This window comes from Pelophylax lessonae (genome assembly GCF_965119305.1).
Source record: "Pelophylax lessonae genome assembly, chromosome: 1".
Taxonomy (NCBI): domain Eukaryota; kingdom Metazoa; phylum Chordata; class Amphibia; order Anura; family Ranidae; genus Pelophylax; species Pelophylax lessonae.
The window spans coordinates 352366447-352383541 of record NC_138768.1 but is presented as its reverse complement, the minus strand read 5'-3'; the positions used below and the strand labels follow the sequence as shown (position 1 = coordinate 352383541).

The 17095-nt window shown below is 43.4% G+C and overlaps 1 protein-coding gene across 1 annotated transcript in view; it reads right to left on the bottom strand.

Annotated features, from left to right (window-relative positions):
- The window catches only part of SLC28A3 (solute carrier family 28 member 3), a 114110-nt gene that overhangs the window by 62641 nt on the left and 34374 nt on the right, over positions 1-17095 (bottom strand). The window contains exons 4-7 of the mRNA XM_082265603.1: positions 14984-15075; positions 13580-13769; positions 12796-12940; positions 479-592 (exon numbers count right to left, since the gene is read on the bottom strand). Of these exons, the coding sequence (XP_082121729.1) occupies positions 479-592; positions 12796-12940; positions 13580-13769; positions 14984-15075 (541 nt within the window). The remainder of the gene's footprint in view (positions 1-478; positions 593-12795; positions 12941-13579; positions 13770-14983; positions 15076-17095) is intronic.

The window sequence follows — 17095 nt, the reverse complement described above, 5'->3', positions numbered from 1 at the left end:
CCCTACCGTTCACTGCTCTACTGACTGATACCATCCTCTGCGCTCCTGACACCGTCCACTGCCCTTCTGACTGACACTGCCCATTTTTAAGGTTGGCTGAGTTCATAGTTTTACAGTGACATTTAATATATGGGTACAAAATACTTTTGATTTTTTTTTTTTTAATCCTCTCCCACTGTTAAAGCAATTTGGCCACAGTGTGAACTGTGAAATCAGACAGGAATCGGATCACACCCATGCAATCCAAATCCAGTGTGGACCAACAAAAGGGTCCTGCACCATTTTGGTCCAATTGCGGTGCAAATTCAGCCATAAAAACTGCATTGCTGAATTTGCATCGCATAGACATCGCATGTGATCTGCACAGCAATGCGGTGCGAATCACATGCAATGTCTGGCATCACACAAGTGTGAACCTAGCCTTAATGAGTACTTTCCATTTGCATTGCCAATACTCTATACACTGATAAGCTCTTACTTGCACTTGTATCCCAAGCCAATCGAAGGCATCAAACCCAGGCTTTGTTCTTAGAATTAGAAGTCCTAGAAGGAACTGTAGTCCAATGCCCCAAAACACTTGTCGCCAGTTAACCTAAATAAAAAAAGTGGAGTTAGGTAGAAATGTTTAAAAATAAAATACAATTAAATGTCATCTTAGTTCATATAAATCACTTTGCAATATAATATATCATATATAACATAATTTATGTCTATCTCTCCCCAGTTTCCCGTCAGACCCGATGCTAGTGCAATGTAGGATTGAGATTTCTTCACTAGGGTGTGTGTGCTAGGAAGAAATAGAATCTACTTTACTGAAGGAGCCATATGAAATGCTAAGCTGATTTTGCATTTCTTTTTGTATTGTGCTGAACTTTAGGCCTGCACCTGGTAAGATAGGGATGACAAGAGACTAACTTGTCCACCGTTATTATTGTTAATATCTTTACTGTATGTGTTTATTTGCCAATCTGTTAATAAAACTTACCAGAAGCATCAGAACCAGTGACTCCATGATTTTTGCTGTGCTTGCCAAAAATTTTAATATATTGTGACAGAAGCACTGAGAAAGCCAGTTTAGTGAGCCAAGGCCCAAGGGTGTGGTGTGTATCTGATTTAATCAGTGTTGATTAGGCCACTGCTATAATTGTTCCTTTTAGGGAGAGGAACTTCCTTCACAAGGTCTTTCAGAATTCTTACAAACCTTGACAGACAGACAGTGTTGCAGCAGCTTTGACAATAAAAAAAAAAAAAAAACTACCAATTTGAGTCTACTTTCACCAATAGACAGCAAAGGAAGGTTGCTTTCCTGACAGACTCCGTGGCAGCACGCGTATGGGTAGGCTCCGCCTCCTCTCCTACCCTATAGGACCCCACTCCCATAAATCTTTGCTCCATACCAGGAGCCGTGTTCCTTTTTCGTCCTCCTCCTGCGAGAAGGAAGTCTTACCTTATAGGACGTCTATCGGTTTTCAGGCGAGCTGATGGCGTGTGGACCTTACTGATGTCGGATGCCTCCTGTTTTATGTCCAGCAATCTCGATATTTATCGGGTGGACCCGGGCAATATTATTTTAAATGCTGAATATGCCGTAAATCCTGAATGAGAGGTGGGCTGCATTGATGGCCAATACGTCCTTGCTATTGAGCGGATAGGCCCTGATGCCCTGTCGCACACGCATGAATTCATCCAGGCCTGAGACCGTTCGGTTATCGTCATGGTGGTAAAGTATAAAACTTTCTTTGGTTTCATTGCATTTCCTGTTTGTGCGGTGGAGCGCTCCTGCGTTCCAGATCGTCGCTTAGGCTCCTCCCCCTGCCTCGCTGGAACTCCAATTGGTTGTCCAGGATGAGGCTTGGCCCTGGTGTCGTCTGCGCATGCGCGCGCATCGCTCCCGATCTCCTATGACGCTATTGCGTCGTTTGGGGAGTGGCTTTGCGGCGCCCGGGAGATTTAAGCAGCTGTCATTCCTGTTTACAATGGGATGTCTGCGGGCGTTGCGGTGGCTTCCCCGTGCTGTTTCTCTGCTCTTCAGCGGTGAGTCATGCTTTGAACCAGGTGCCATTTGGGGTAAAAGGGATGGTGTGGAAACGAAAGTCAGTACATGTATGCTTACTTTCTTCCTGTGTAGGCTTTTGCTTCTATCTGCAAATGGATGCTTCACCACCCCCCGGTGGCCAGTCCCTGCGCAACAGGTGAACTAGTTTTTCTTAACCCTTTCCTGCTTGCTTTGGCTGGTGGCGTGGAGCCTAAGTGTGTTTTTCTTTCCCTATTCAGCCCTTTTAGGTCTGACCAACGCCCTATTTCTGGATCAAAGGATCGTTCTCCTTCAGCCCATCGGCATTCTTCATCAAAGTCTGGTCATAGGTCTAGCTCTAGGTCTAAACGACATGAGCACACCTCCAGTTCAGTCGCACCGCGGCAATCCCGCCATTCTGACCGAAGTTCAGGGAAATCATGCTGGGGCTGTCGAGCCCGTATCCCTGAGGATAGATCCCTATGTGATACCTGTTATTCCAGGGTTTTGAGGGAAAAGCAAGACACTGCACAACCAGTGGAGGCTATGGTCAGGCGGATTGTAAAAGAATCCCTTAAAGATTGGGATTCCAGCAGGCTTTCGAGTCACTCTTCAGAGGCTCCTGGTTTCCTCCCAAGGGATGAAGTGGAGCCAGGTACTTCACAACCAAGTCGTCTGTCAGAAGATTCTACAGACAGTGAAGATGATTTGGCAGACCAGAATGTAGGTTTTGAACTTGCTATGGTCCCACCGCTAGTTAAGGCGGTTAAGGAGGCATTAAAATGGGAAGATCCAGCCAAACAGAAGAAATACTTCAAACATCTCAAAAAAGAGCGTTCCCATTTTCCCCTCCTAGGGGAATTGGGAGAAATTATTACAGACGAGTGGCAGGGAGTTGAAAAGAGAAACTCTTTGTCATCTAAGGTCTCCAGAATGTATCCCTTTAAGGATGATAAGGTGAAACATCTAGATTCCGCTCCCACGGTGGATGCGGCCTTGATGAGGTTGGTGAAACACGTGACCTTGCCATTGGAAGACTCAGTCTCATTCAAAGACGCTCTTGACAGGCGGATTGACACAGATCTTAAGAAGATTTATCTCTCCGCAGGTATGGCGTGTAAGCCGGCTCTGGCTTTGGCAGCCACATCCAAGGCAATGGAAGCCTGGGTAGACAGCGTGGAGGCTACACTTCAGAGTGTCTCCGAAGAGGTGGCCATGAGTTCAGCCATTCAGAAGTTGAGACTGGCAACGGCTTTCTTGGGTGAGGCATCCATTGATATAATCCGCTTGGCGGCGCGGGTCATGCTGTCCTCTGTCACGGCCAAACGCGCCTTGTGGTTGTGCCCCTGGTTGGCCGACCCTGCCTCTAAGCAGGCCTGGTGCAAAATTCCCTTTGAGGGTTCCTCCCTCTTTGGTAATAAACTGGACAGTGCTATTACCCGTGCCACTGGCGGTAAATCGGGTTTCCTTCCCCAGAATCGCCGGTTGATAGATCAGAGAAGACCTCAAAACAGACAAAATCCTGATCGTGCCAGAGAGGCCCGTTTTTACAGGCCCGGTCGTGAGTTCAGGAAGAACTGGAAGCGCCCTCAGTCTACAGGGCAGAAGTTCTCCAAAGGAAAATCTTCAGCAAGCCGAGAGGCGACGAAGTCTTTTTGATATCGAGCCTGTCCAGACGGTGCGGGTAGGCGCACGCTTGCTTTAGTTTGCGCACGTCTGGGCAGCCTCGATCGAAGATCAATGGGCCGTCAGAACCGTATCACACGGACATGTGTGGTTTTTCGACAGAAGCCCCATTCTTCGCTTCATTCCTATGGCCTTACCCCGTTCAGAAGAGAAGAAGTCAACTCTTCTTACATATGTAGAATCCCTGGTTGCCCAGGGTGCGGCAGTGCCTGTCCCAACCGAGGAACGGTTCCAAGGCATCTACTCTCTGCTCTTCATGGTCTTGAAGAAAAGCGGCTCTTGGAGGCCGGTTATAGACCTAACACACCTAAACACCTTCATCAAGAAAGAGGTTCAGGATGGAAACACTTTTTACAATTCGGCAAGTGGTACAGCCAGAGGATTGGATGATATTCATAGACTTGAAAGATGCATACTTTCACGTCCCAGTCGCAGCAGAAATGCAAAAAATTCTCCGATTCGCAGTGGGTCAGGTGCATCTTCAATTTACCTGTCTCCCTTTCGGGCTTACCACATCACCTCAAATCTTTTCCAAGATCTTACTGGCTGTAGTAATCAGAGCAAAAGGGATTAGTCTTTACCATTACTTGGACGACTTGCTCCTTCTGTCAGAACATCAGGATCAAATTCTGCTTCACAGATCTCAAGTAATTTCCACCCTTCAAGAGTTCGGGTGGCTCCTGAATTTGGAAAAAAGCCATCTGGAACCCACAAAGTCGTTGGTCTTCCTAGGGGCCCTCTTCAACACTTCCAGAGGCACTATCTCCCTTCCATTAGAGAAGATTCCGACAATTCACAACAGGATTCGTCCGGCATTATCAGCCTCTCATCTCCGGGCGTCTCAGTGCATGAAGATAATTGGGACCATGGTTTCCACGGCTCCCATGGTGAAGTGGGCACAGTGGAAGATGAGGCCCTTTCAGATGCGATTCCTCCAACAATGGAATTTCGAGAATCCAGAAGTCCTCATTCGGATAACTACGTCCATGAAGGACAGCTTAACCTGGTGGCTTCAGCGAAAGAATCTTTTAAACTGCCATTCAATCGTTCCAGCGTCTTGGTTGGTCGTGACCTCGGACGCCAGCAGGACGGGATGGGGAGCGCACTGCCTGTCGGAGGTGGCCCAGGGCAGATGGGACTTCCCTACATGCGGGGTGGTCTCGAATGTGCTGGAGCTTCGGGCAGCGTTCTGTGCTCTCCAGGCCTTTCAGCATCTGGCGACCGATGCCTCGGTCCTCCTAAGACTAGACAATACGACAGCCGTCGCCTACATCAAGAGACAAGGGGGCACCTGCAGTCCTTCTCTTCTGAAAAAAGTGAAACCAATTATGGATTGGGCTCAAAGACATCTGTCCAACTTGTCAGCCGCCTATCTTCCAGGTGCCCAGAACGTCCAGGCAGACTTCCTCTCGAGGTCTGCTCTGGACAACAACGAGTGGTCACTCCATCCAGAGACCTTCATATGGGTCATGTCTCTAGGTTACCGTCCAGAGGTAGATCTGTTCGCATCTCAAAGCAATGCCAAACTGGAGAGATTCTACACGAGGTGGCGTTATCCCCAGGCCTACGGGGTAGATGCCCTGACGGATCATTGGAATTTTCAAACGGCTTATGCGTTTCCTCCAGTGCCAGTCATATTCAAGTTTCTTCACAGACTCAGGACAGAGAGAGTGCAGATCATAGCGATTCTTCCCTTCTGGCCAAAGAGACCGTTGTTTCCTCTGTTGCTCCAACTGAGCTGTCGGGACCCGATACCTCTGCCAGTCAGGCCGGACCTTCTGTCCCAAGGGCCTATTCTTCACCCCTGCCCAGCACAGCTTCATCTCATGGCATGGCTGTTGAGAGGGAAAGATTGAAAGCGCTCGGTTGTCCAAACGAGGCAATCGCTACAATGATGAGTGCCAGAAGACCCGGCACGAACAAGGTCTACGAAAAAATCTGGTCCAAGTTTAAGGATTATGTGGATAGCAGATTTGGCTCTGTCTCTGACCCAGGAATCCAGGATATTTTGGGCTTCCTCCAGTCCGGACTGGACCTGTCATTAGCAGTAAGCTCCCTCCGAGTCCAAATCTCAGCCATTTCGGCCTTCACTGGGACTGCATGGGCGAAACACTCCTTGGTTCGCCAGTTCTTCAGAGGCGCTACTAGGTTAAGACCTCCTAGAAAGCCCAGATTCCCTAAGTGGGATCTTCCTACGGTCTTGGAGTTTCTTTCCTCAGTCACCTTGAATCAGAAGGATCCATTCTTCCTTAAAAATATCTCCATGAAAACAGACTTTCTGGTGGCTATTACTTCGGCCAAACGGGTTTCTGAACTCGGTGCCTTGGGTTACAAGGAACCATTCCTTACGTTTTTCCCTGATCGGGTAGTATTGGTTCCGATGCTTGGCTCCAATCCGAAAGTAATGTCGGTATTCCATGTCAACCAGGAAATTGTCCTACCCACGTTCAAATCTCAAGATGAAAATTCTATCCATCCTTTGGACGTGGGGCAGAGGAGTAACTAGAACCTTCAGGGCCCCGATGCAAGAAACCATGAAGGGCCCCCCAGACCCCTGGCCGGGGCCCTTCCCTTCAAGCGCGGGGCTCTTCTCACTAATCCTGGGGCTCTTTAATCTCATTGCATGGCCTTTTATTATGGTCCCGCATCAGGATCCTTTCACAAGTTCTGCAGTGGGCCCCCTTCCTGCAATCTTGGGGCCTCCCCACAGTGGTGAAATGCCAGGGCCTGGTCGCAAGTGTGACCTTTGAGATCCTAGAAGTTCACCCACTGGTTTGCTACCGGGCCCCCTGGAGCATGGGGCCCGGTAGCGATTGCAACCCCTGCAACCCCTGTAGTTACGCCCCTGACGTGGGGGAAACTCTTCGGCTATATCTGGAGACTACAGCTCCTTTCCGCCAGTCCGATCATCTTTTTGTCCTCATCTGTGGAAAAAACAAGGGCAAACAAGCTTCCTCAAGATCCATAGCGAGTTGGATAGTTTAGACCATCCAGTGGGCATATAAAGCCAAGGGACTGGCTCCTCCAGAGGTGGTGACAGCTCATTCCACTAGAGGGATCTCTACGTCGTGGGCAGCTTCTCTTCATGTAGCTCCTGACGTGATTTGCAGAGCTGCTTCTTGGTCATCAATTCATACCTTTATGTCGCATTACTGTGTTGAACCGGCTTCTTTATCTTCGGTCAACTTTGGTTTAAAAGTCTTGTCTGTTGACGGTGCAAATTAAACCTTTTTCTGTTAAACCAGCAGTTACCCGCCCGGGTGTGTATGGCTAGTTATTTCCCATACGTGTGCTGCCATGGAGTCTGTCAGGAAAACGGAAAATTTATATCAATACTTACCGTAATTTTCCTTTCCTGATGGACTCCATGGCAGCAGGAGTCCCCTCCCATCTGCTGGAGTAGTTCTAGTTATGGAACACGGCTCCTGGTATGGAGCAAAGATTTATGGGAGTGGGGTCCTATAGGGTAGGAGAGGAGGCGGAGCCTACCCATACGTGTGCTGCCATGGAGTCCATCAGGAAAGGAAAATTACGGTAAGTATTGATATAAATTTACCGTTGTCATCACAAAACACACACAAATTGATAGACAGATAGTGGTGTTGCAAAATAGAAAAATGTAAAGCTTCCAAGAAAACAGCCATAACCAATGGGTAGGAAAGCTTGAAGTGAAGCCTTTTTTTCTGAAGTCTAGAAAATGTGTGTGTATGTATATTTACATTATATATAAATATATATATACACACACACTGTAAATTACAGTATATACAGTGCATTCATAAAGTATTCGGAGCCTGATACGGTTGTTTAAATACATTTTTTTCTCATTATTCTACACTCAGTATCCCATAATGATTAAGTGAAAACAGAATTTTAAAAATGTCTGTGAATTTATAAAAAAAAAAAAAAATTGAAAAAACTAAAATATCATATGTACTGTATGTAAATATTCAGACTCTACTCAGTACTTTGTTGAAGCACCTTTGGCAGCAATTACAGCCTTAAGGCCCCTTTCACACATACGGTCCGTTCAGTTCAACAGTTCAGTCACGTCAAAATGTATTAGTTTTCCATCAGTTTTTTTCGTCAGTGGTCATTCGTTTTTCGTCAGTTGTTATCCGTTTTTCATCCGTTTTTCGTCAGTTGTTATCTGTTTTTCATCCATTGTCATCCGTTTTTCATCCATTGTCATCCGTTTTTCATCCTTTGTCATCCGTTTTTCATCCTTTGTCATCCGTTTTTCATCCTTTGTCATCCGTTTTTCATCCTTTGTCATCCGTTGTCATCCGTTTTTCATCCGATGTCATACGTTTTTCGTCCAATCCGTTTTTTTGACGGATGAAAAATAGTTAAAAAAACGGACATTGACGGAAGCGGATGAAAACCGATGTTAACTGATGATCATCCTTTGTCATCGGTTTTTACATAGAGATACATTGATGTCCGTTTTTCATCCGTCAACGGATGGATGAAAAACGGACAAACGGACAAATGTGTGAAAGGGGCCTTAGTCGTTTTGGGTATGATGTCACCAGCTTTACACACCTGAGTGATTTTCTGCCCTTCTTTGCAAATCCTCTCAAGCTCAGTCAGGTTGGATGGGGACTGTCAGTGGACAGCCATTTTCATATCTCTCTGGAGATGTTCAATATGGTTCAAGTCAAGGCTCTGGCTGGGCCACTCTAAGACATTCACAGAGTTGTCCCTAAGCCACTTCTGTGTTGTTTTGGTGTGTGCTTAGGATTTGGCCCAGTCTGAGGTCCTGAGCGCTGATGAACAGGTTTTCATTGAGGATATCTCTGTACTATGCTTCCTTCAGCGTTCCCTCAACCCTGACCAGTCTCCCAGTCCCTGCTGCTGTAAAACACACCCACAGCATGATGCTGCTACCAAATATGTTGGGATGGTATTGGGCAGGTGATGAGCGGTGCATGGTTTCCTCCAGACATAACATTTAGAATTGAGGTCTAACAGTTCAATCTTGGTTTAATCAGAGCAGAGGATCTTGTTTCTTGCAGTCTAAGAGTCCTTCAGGTATTTTTTTGCAAACTCCAAGCAGGCTTTCATATAATTTTCACTGAGGAGAGGCTTCTGTCTAGCCACTCTGCCATAAAGCCCAGATCGGTCTGGAACTTTGTCCCATCTCCACACAGCATCTCTGGGTTCTTGGTCACCTCTCTTACTAAGGCCATTCTCCCCCGATTGCTCAGTTTAGCCAAGCAACCAGCATTAGAGGAGTTCTGGTTGTGCAAAACTTCTTCCATTTGAGAATTATGGAGGCCACTGTGCTCTTGGGAACCTTCAGTGTAGCCTTTCCTAGATCTGTGCCCTGCAATAATCCTGTCTGTGAGCTCTGCGAGCAGTTCCTTTGACCTCATGGCTTTTTTTCTGATATAGTATGCATTGTCAGCTGTGAGGCCTTTTTTAGAGAGGTGCGTGTCTTTCCAAATCATGTCCAGTCAATTTATGTATTAAAAAACATAAATTAGGCACATCAGCTGCACAATATAGAAAAAGTCCATAATAGTCTATGTATGGTAAAATAGTCCAACATGTAGGGCTGCGATCAAATAAACCAATAAGCCAAAGGTTCCAACAAAGTTGGAAATAAAAAGAAAGAGGAGGCGCTTCTAAGTGTAGACTTTAGTACAATTATTAAGATGTAATAAACATTTACACCGGTTCAAGTATTACAACTGGTAGGTGGGCACCATCCTGGGTGTTTATGTAATTTATCACAGATAGACTACAACCAAGGTGTAGAAACATTTTAGCAATGATCAAGAAAAATGGGAGGCACCTGAGCTAAATTTCAAATGTTGTTGCAAAGGGTCTGAATACATATGCGTATGTAATGTTTCAGTTTTTGCTTTTTCACACATTTGCAAACATTTCTAAAATTCTGTTTTCACTTTGCCATTATGGGGTACTGAAAGGAGATTAGTGAGAAAAAATAGTCTACCCACTTCAGCTCTGGAAGTTTTTACCCCCTAAATGACCAGGCCATTTTTTGCGATTCGTCACTGCGATATTTTAGCGAAAAAAATTGCGTGGCCATGCACCGCTTTACCCAAATACAATTGATGTCCTTTTTTCCCCCATAAATAGAGCTTTCTTTTGGTGGTATTTGATCACCTCTGCGGTTTTTAGATTTCGCGCTATAAACAAAATAAGAATGACAATTTTGAAAAAACACAATATTATTTACTTTCTGCTATAAAACATTTCCAATAAAAAAATTCAAAAAATAAAAATTTTTTTATCAGTTTAGGCAAATTTGTATTCTGCTTCATATTTTTGGTAAAAAAAAATCCCAAAAAGCATATTTTAATTTTTTTTTTTTTTGCAAAAGTTATAACATTTACAAACTACGGGATAGACTTTTTTTTGTTTTTATTAGTAATGGAGGCGATCAAGGATTTTTAGCGGGACTGCGACATTGCAGTGGACAGATCGGACCCCTAACTGACATTTTTGACACTTTTTGGGGACCAGTGACATTACTACAGTAATCAGTGCTAAATCTTATGCACTGTTACTGTATAAATGACACTGGCAGGGAAGGGGTTATCACTGGGGGTGATCAAAGGGATTAATGTATGCCTAATAATGCTTACTGGCTGTGGGGGGGGGGGGGGGGGAAGGGCTCTGTGACAGGCACAGATAGATTGGGGTTATCAGCTTAGTTGAAACTCATGATCTCTCTCTGCCTGTGTGACAGAAGACCCGCCTGCTTTGTTTACATAAGCAGGTGGGTCTTCTGTCGGTTTCTGTAACGATCACGGGAGGCTGGCGGCGGGAGGCTGGCGGCGATAGCCGCCACTCCTCCCGTGGTCTTACTCCCGCTGTGTCTAATCACGTAGCCGCCCTGCTGCAGTAAATCTGCGTGGGGTGGTCGGCAAGTGGTTAAAAAACTCTAGTATCAGGTTGCAACAAAACAAAATTGAAAAAAGTGAAGGGGGTTCTGAATACTTTACTTTATTGTGTATATATATATATATACAGGCTATACTACCAAAAGTATTGGGGCGCCTACCTTTACAGGCACATGAACTTCCATGGCCTTCCAGTCTTAGTTCGTAGGGTTCAATATTGAGTTGGCTCACCCTTTGCAGCTATAACAGCTTCAACTCTTCTGGTAAGGCTGTCCACAAGGTTAAAGAGTGTGTCTATGGGAATGTTTGACCATTCTTCCAGAAGCACATTTGTCAGGTCAGGCACTGTTGTTAGAGAGAAGGCCTGGCTCGCAGTCTGCGCTCAAATTCATTCCAACGGTGTTTTATCGGGTTGAGGTCAGGTCTCTGTGCAGGCCAGTCAAGTTCCTCCACCCCAAATTCATTAATCTATGCCTTTATGGCCCTTGCTTTGTTCACTGGTCCAAATCATTTGGTGGAGAGGGGATGGTGGTGTGGGGTTGATTTTCAGGGGTTGGGCTTGGCCCCTTAGTTCCAGTGAAGGGAACTCTTAAGTCATCATCATATCAACACATCTTGGACAATTTCATGCTCTCAACTTTGTGGGAACAGTTTGGGGATGGCCCCTTCCTGTTCCAACATGACTGTGCACCAGTGCACAAAGCAGGGTCCATAAAGACATGGATGAGCGAGTTTGGGGGTGGAGGAACTTGAATGGCCTGCACAGAGTCCTGACCTCAAACCGATAGAACACCTTTGGGATAAATGACAAATGCGCTTCTAGAAGAATGGTTAAACATTCCCATAGAAACACTTGTGGACAGCCTTTCCAGAAGAGATGTTATAGCTGCAAATGGTGGGAAAACTCAATATTAAACCCTATGGACTAAGACTGGGATGCCATTAAAGTTCACGTGTGTGTAAAAGCAGGCAGCCCAATACTTTTGGTAATATAGTGTATAAACATTTAAAGTCAATTTTTTTCTTTAAATAAAAAAGAGATCATACTTACCTGCCCTGTGCAACGATATTGCACAGAAAGCACCCTTTTTTGCTCCTCAGGCAGTCCACTGCTGGTACTATCAGCTTTTCCCTGCTTAGGGTACCTCTTTAAAAAGCTGGGTGCTAAGGAGGCACCTGTGTGTGTGAGCTCTCAAGCTTGGCTGTGTGCATCCATAGACACCACAGCACTGGCAAACCCACTCCCTACTCACAGAAGCATGACTGACAGCAGCAGGAGCTTATGGCTCCGCTGCCCTGGAGTTCACCTGAAAGCAGGAAGGAAGTCAGATGAGTGTTTGGGGGGGGGGGGGGGGGGATAGGACAGATATTGAGGTGCCACTTACCTTAATGCAGAGTGCGCATTGAGGTAAAAAAAAAAAAAACTTTAGGCTTTACAACTACTTTAACTACTCTTTTAGTCTAAGGCAGTGTTTCTCAACTCCGGTCCTCAGGGCACACTAACAGGCCAGATTTTAAGTATTACCTTGGGGAGATGCAGACTAGAATATTGCAATTACTGAGCAGCAAATGAGATCAACTGTGATGTATTTTGGTTTTCTTGCAAACCTGGCCTGTTAGTGTGCCCTGAGGACCGGAGTTGAGAAACACTGGTCTAAGGGACAGTAAAAGCTCTTTGCTTACCCAATCCTCCACACCCCTGGCAGACGGTGCTCCCCCATGATCCAGTGGAGAGTTGTCGTTTGGCTTCCTTACATCCATTGCAGGACCATGGACCCTGTATCAATATGTATGATGCCTGGGGACCTTAGACCACTGGAGCGTGGGGGAAAAGAGGCTGTAGGGACTGGTCAAGTAGCACAAACAGGCCTGCAGGAATGAAGGATCAGATAAGTATATTTGCTTTTCCAAATTCCCTAGACTCCTACTACCTATACTGTACAGATCTGGTCCAGTCACATGATGCAGAAGCTCCAGCTCCCCTGTGTCATGGAGTGCTCAACAATGGGGTTAAATTACAGGAGCCGTGCATATTAAAATATAGAATAGGTACTTTAAAGTGGAAATAAAGTCTACATACTGTATGTAGCTTTTACTTTCACTTTAAATGACAAATTCTATATTTTAACAGCTTTTAAAGTAAAACAAAATAATAATTGCTTCCTTTTGATTGTAGTGAATAGATCAGTTTCTGTATATTTCTAGACATTTGTTCCATACCTTAGTTGGGTGTTTAGAAAATACGAACATTAGGAGAATATACATCACGAGGCCACCAAAGGAAATCAGCTGATTGCTTCCCATTCTTGCAGTGTCAAAAATAAGCCACAATATAATGCCAACAACAAGGCTTAGCCATATTACCCTAAGGATGAGACAAAAAGTCTAAAATTCAACATAGCCAACAAAAATATTGAAATACTTTTTACGATAATAATAATAATAATAATAAAAATAATAATGATAGACAGCATACAACAGAGACTCAAGTGGAACTAAACTGTATCTGAGCACCACAAACTGAAATTGCTATTTAATTCATTTCTATTATTCAAAGCATGGACACATATCCATCCATGTTTCCATGCTTAATTTTGCTGAGAAATCACTTTTAACCCCCCCCCCCCCCACAACATTTCTAGATGCAGCCAGGGCAGATGATTCATGTAGCATTTAATTGCTGGAATCCATCTGCCCTTAGCTCACACATGCAGGCTTAGATGTGCTTAGCTGAGAAAGACCCTCCTCCCCTCCTGAAAACTTCTAGGATGTATGATATCATTTGCCTAGGCTTTGAAATCAGGAAGTAACTGAATAAATGTAAAAAAAAAAAAAGTTTAAAACAAGTAAATATATACTTTCCTGTCTATGTATTATGCTAGCAGTATAAGGATTAAAATAGTCAATGTTGATTAAAAGAGTTTATTTCCACTTTTAGTTTTACATGTGGGCATTGATTGTGTAGTAATCATGAAAGTTAAACCCAGCAATATTATTTATTTACCATTTCATCCAAAACCATTGTTTCTTAAGGAATGCTCCAACTGGTGAGAAAAATTTCACAATTTTGCCTTCATATCTGTCAATAAATAAATCCCAGCATACAAAAAAGATGACCACTACAGTAAGTACAAAGAGAGCCAATGCTCTTCTGAAGTTCAACACACAAGCTGCAATCACCAATGCCAGGAAACCTAAGGAAAACACAAATGGCGCTTAAGAATTCACAGAATTACTATTCACATTTTGAAACGATAACTGAAACAACAGAAAGAATTGTGATATACGCAGCAATCAAAAAGTCACTATATACAAAAAAAATGTTGTATTCACTATATACTTCTAGGTCATACAATGTAAAATGCTTCTGCTATAGATCTCAAAAATTTCCCTGACCACCTACTGTTTCAGTGTGCATCCCCCGTAATATTTAATGAATACAGTATTCAACAGTGAGATTGGGATAGCATAGCAATTGTTTAGTTTGAGGAAATCCAATGCAACAATCTTTCAACTGGAGTCCCCAAAAGAGAGAAATAAGGATCAGGTGGTTTAAGGCCCCTGAATCTATCAAACGCTAAAATTATTAAATTTGAGTAGACTGATCCTTTGAGTATGCACACGGTATCTCACAAAAGTGAGTACACCCCTCACATTTTTGTAAATATTTTATTATATCTTTTCATGTGACAACACTGAAGAAATTACACTTTGCTACAATGTAAATTAGTGAGTGTACAGCTTGTATAACCGTGCAAATTTGCTCTCCCCTCAAAATAATTCAACACACTGCCATTAATGTCTAAACCACTGGCAACAAAAGTGAGTACAAAAGTGAAAATGACCAAATTGGGCCCAATTAACCATTTTCCTTCCCCGGTGTCATGTGACTTGTTAGTGTTACAAGGTCTCAGGTGTGAATGGGGAGCAGGTGTGTTAAAATTGGTGTTATCGCTCTCACTCTCTCATACTGGTCACTGGAATTTCAACATGGCACCTCATGGCAAAGAACTCTCCGAGGATCTGAAAAAAAGAATTGTTGCTCTACATAAAGATGGCCTAGGCCGGTGATGGCAAACCTTGGCACCCCAGATGTTTTGGAACTACATTTCCCATGATTCTCAACTGCACTGCAGAGTGCATGAGCATCATGGGAAATGTAGTTCCAAAACATCTGGGGTGTCAAGGTTTGCCATCATTGGCCTAGGCTATAAGTATATTGCCAGAAGAGGGGTGTACTCACTTTTGTGAGATACTGTATGTACACGCCTATTGCCAGTTTTATTTCAGAAACAACATGATCAGGTAAATTAAATATGAACTGTTTGTAAGTATTGTGTATTGCAAATCATTCTTTTGCTAGGAAAATATCTTTGAAACTGTCTAGCTTAGTGGTATTTATGCTTACCTGCCAACAAAATGCTATAGATGACATACTTAATTATAGTTTTATGTTTCCTGCAGAAGGTACATGCAGCATCATATTTCATTTCAAGGCAACTGCGAGGAAAGATATAAAGAGATGAAAGAGACATAAAGTGAACAGTGTTGACTTAGCAGTACTTATTAATGTTTCCATGACAGTTATTCTTTGGCATTTGTTCTCAGTGCCTTGTGTTAAATACAGCAGTGCTAACACTACTGAATTATCGATAGGGATATCTTAGAAAATAAGGTATCATACAATAAAGTGCAATATGCAATAAACATAATTACGTGCTCAAAACATGCTTATGGGTGTATAGTAACGTTAGATTCTGGCTATACAAAAAATGCCACAAAAATTTGAATGGGTAAGTGCAAAAACAGACAGTCCACAAAAAATGTGAATAGGAAGCTGCCTCTAACAACAGTCCAAGCAATAAAGTTAGGAATGGAGTCTACTTCAACAGAAGATGTCTTAATCCAAAGAGGGAGTCACCAGGAGTCGTGTGCATCTACCACCCAAGAGGGAGAGTTTATACTCTTACCAGAATTAGTGGACTCAACTGCCAGCGGTAAAGAGTCAATCAAGCATGGAACTGAAGCATAGGTTATGATGATAATCTCTGGCAAGCTGACATCATCCTTTCCTACTCATCAGGTCCCTTCTAATGGATCATGAACTCGTATATTCATAAAAGACAAAAATTCTTCTCATAGTGTAAAACCATCTCATAAAAGTTTTATTAAAAAGTAGAAAAAATGTACATCCAATCTGAAGTTACAGGCGATTCAAAATGGAAGCAATAAATATGTTATCACAGTTGGAATCCATACAGGCACAATGACATGGAGCAAGCTTAGTACGACCCAAAGTTTTTAGTTCTCACGGACATCATCTTGGGTATAGGATAATGTCCTTGTGGACTAAACACGTCGGGTGGTACTGAGCTTGCTCCATGTCATTGCGCCTGGAAAAGGATGATGTCAGCTTGGCAGAGATTATCATCATAACCTATGCTTCAGCTCCATGCTTGATTGACTCTTTGCTGCTGGTAAGAGTATTAACTCTCCCTTCTGGGGGGGGGGGGGGGGGGTGGATGCACACGTCCTGGTGACTCCCTCTTTGGATTAAGACACCTTCTGTTAAAGTGGACTCCATTCTTAACTTTTTTGCTTAGACTGTTGTTTTTGAGGCAGCTCCCTATTCACATCTGTTGTGGACTGTCTTTTTTTTGCACTTATCCATTCTCATTTTTATGACATTTTTTGTATAGCCAGAACCGAACGTTACTAAACACCCATATATACATGTTTTGAGCATGTAATTATGTTTAGTGCACATTGCACTTTATTGTATGATACCTTAATTTCTAAGTTGTTTATTTAACAGGTACACTCATTTACATGGGTACACCTATTTATATAACAGGTACACTTCTCACTGAGTGCAGTACTGTTTATTTTCTTTTTGTTTGTTACACAATATTTTGTTGTATTGTGGTGCTAGTAGCTGTTCCCCTAAAATAGTAGCACAATCATTTTTCTAAGTTTTGATAGGGATATCTGCATCATCATCTCAATGTTTTACCAGCCTATTTTGATGTGGAGCTCTTGGTTTGCATCCATAGTACAATATAAAAGCAGTAGGAGATCAATTAAAAATCCACCCACCCATAAGGGGCCTGCTCATATCAGTGTGTTGCGGTAATGATGCATGTTGTGATAAACGGCCCATTTGTTTGAACCAATAGGAAACCCAATGGGCTTCCACAGCTCTACAATGGACTAAAACTGGACATGCAGTATTTTTTTTTTTCATGAACATTTCGATCACCTTCAGCAACTGCCCCAAAAGAAGAAAGTGGAACCAATCGCTGTATTTGAAGCCTAAAATCTGGTAAATAATTGATTAAACAAACAGACAAGTCCATCCGAGGTACAAAACACTCTAATGAGCTTATGGGTAAGCTCTTTATTGAGTGAAACTCGTGTGGATGTTTTGTACCTTGAATGGACTGGTCTGTTTGTTGGATTAGTTTATAAATAGATTTGAGGCTTCCAATACAATGAGCAGTTCCCATTCTTCTGTTGGAGC